This window comes from Nannospalax galili, unplaced genomic scaffold (genome assembly GCF_000622305.1).
Source record: "Nannospalax galili isolate Female #2095 unplaced genomic scaffold, S.galili_v1.0 scaffold385, whole genome shotgun sequence".
NCBI lineage: Eukaryota > Metazoa > Chordata > Mammalia > Rodentia > Spalacidae > Nannospalax > Nannospalax galili.
This window is the reverse complement of record NW_008354956.1, coordinates 2,114,296-2,116,441: the sequence shown is the minus strand read 5'-3', so window position 1 is coordinate 2,116,441 and position 2,146 is coordinate 2,114,296. Positions and strand designations below refer to the sequence as shown.

Below are 2,146 nucleotides of genomic sequence, written 5' to 3'. Positions count from 1 at the left end.
GCCAATGGCTACCTCGGGGCCGGGGGCGGAGCCGGGGCTGGGGCCGGGGGTGGCCCCCTGGTGGCCGCGGCGGCCGCAGCCGGGGCGGCGGGGGGCTTCCTGACAGCGGAGAAGTTGGCAGCGGAGAGCGCCAAGGAGCTGGTGGAGATTGCGGTGCCCGAGAACCTGGTGGGAGCCATCCTGGGCAAAGGGGGGAAGACGTTGGTGGAGTACCAGGAGCTGACGGGTGCGCGCATCCAGATCTCCAAGAAGGGCGAGTTCCTGCCAGGCACGCGGAACCGGCGGGTCACCATCACGGGCAGCCCCGCGGCCACGCAAGCCGCTCAATACCTCATCAGCCAGCGGGTCACCTACGAGCAGGGGGTGAGGGCCTCAAACCCCCAGAAAGTGGGATGAGGCCTGTGGTGTGTGTTCCCACCCTCTCCCCCCCTTCCCTTCTCCCCTCCCCACCCCTCCCGCCAGACCTCAGCTTGGTGTGATCCTGCTGGCCTTGGGATGGGGCCGGGGTAGGCCTGGCTGCAACCTCCCCTTCTGGTAGTCATAGGCAGGATTGCGTGGTGGCTGGAGAGGGGGCTCCAAAGCCCCCTCCCCATCCTTGAACTGACCCCTCCTCCCTCCCTCCCTGTGCTTGACTGGGCCTGACTCCATGCCCAGGGTCCAGGTCTGTGTGATATCTGTATATATGCATTTTGTTGATTTTAATAGAAAACAAAGCGTTATTTTCTCTTTCTCTCCCTCCTTTTTTTTTTTTTTTTTCCTTTTTAACTCTCCTTTTTTTTTTTTTTTTTCCTTTTTAACTCTCCTTTTTCTTTTTTTGAAAAGGATCCCCCTCCTTTATGAGTTTTTTTGTTTCCATATTGGGAGGAGGGGATGGAGCCTCCAGGTCACCTGGAATGAGGTGCCTCCCCCCCAAACACAATATCCCCGCCTCTCTGATGCAGCTGCAGATCCCAGGGAAGTGATGGGAGGAGAGGTAGCCCAGGAGTCTGAGCTTAACCGGGGTGTTTGTAGCAAGGACCCCAACATTACCAGGTTTTCTCAGCTCCTCTGTCCCCATTGGAGTAGCTCCTCTTGGGTGGAATTGTCACTTGTGTTATCAGGCAGGGATGCTCCTGCTGGGAATGAGGCCAGCTCTGGAACACAGCAGGTCCTGTCCTGTGAGCTGGACTCCTGTTGCGAGACTCCTCAGGAGCAAGTCTCTGTGGCATCTTTGTGGTTTTTCCTGTTTTCTGTAATGGAAAGGAGGATCCCTGTTGTGTTGCCACTGAATCAAGTATTTCCTGGGGTACTTCCTGTCACACCTTCCAGTATCACAGGAAGCAGTTCCCCAGAGCTCACTTCCTGTAATGGTATGAGAAGGTATTTCCTATTAGGTCCCCACAAAAACCCTCCCTCAAGGTCACTTCAGTGATGGCAGGGGGTGGGGCATGTACTTCCTGTGGAGTCTGAGGTCACTTCCTGTGATGTCATTCTGATGAAGTGTGTGTGTCCTGTGTTGGACAGTGGCCAGTGTCTTGATACCCCTCCTTCACCCACACTCCTCTTTAGGGGGTGTTGGCCTGGGGAGGGGGATCCCCTAGGAAGACATTAATAAAGGGTGGGACTTGAATCCAACATGGAGGATTCTAAGGAGAATGAAAACCATACTGTCAGGGTTATCTCCATCTAAACACCATCTGTGAACTTAGCCTGGCAGGCAGGGATGGAAGATGGAGCTAGTGAAAATGAATGCTAAAATTCCCCCCTTTCCCAGCCTCGCCTTTGTGTGCATGCCTGTGTCTGTGTGGCTTCCTTCCATTGACCAATGAGCCAAATGTCGGGTGACTGTCAGGCCAGCATGACCTGGTGGTAAAGTTCAGTGAGCCCCTCAAAGTTTAGGGTTCCTTGGGCTGAAATGCCTTGTGGGGTTTGATGAATTTGATTGGCTTGGTGAGTTCTGGAGCACTGGCATACAGTGGCGATGTCTGATGGGTCAAGATATGTTGTTGTGTGCTCCACCTTCGGCTCTGAGGAGCTGTAAGATTCTGAGAGAAATGTGGTGGTCCGGGCAGCCCTGAGAGTCCTTTCCACTTAGCATAGTGGCACTGGTCTGTTCTAAAGACTGATTGTAAACTGAGACAGATTTCAAGGCCTGACAAACCTATAG

General features: G+C 54.3%; 1 protein-coding gene across 1 annotated transcript in view; it reads left to right on the top strand.

The window, feature by feature from the left end:
• Nova2 (NOVA alternative splicing regulator 2) overlaps positions 1-730 on the top strand; it is a 35,861-nt gene extending 35,131 nt beyond the window's left edge. The window contains exon 5 of the mRNA XM_029555480.1: positions 2-730. Coding sequence (XP_029411340.1) covers positions 2-396 — 395 coding nt within the window. The 3' untranslated portion in view covers positions 397-730. The remainder of the gene's footprint in view (position 1) is intronic.
• Positions 731-2,146: the final 1,416 nt, after the last annotated feature.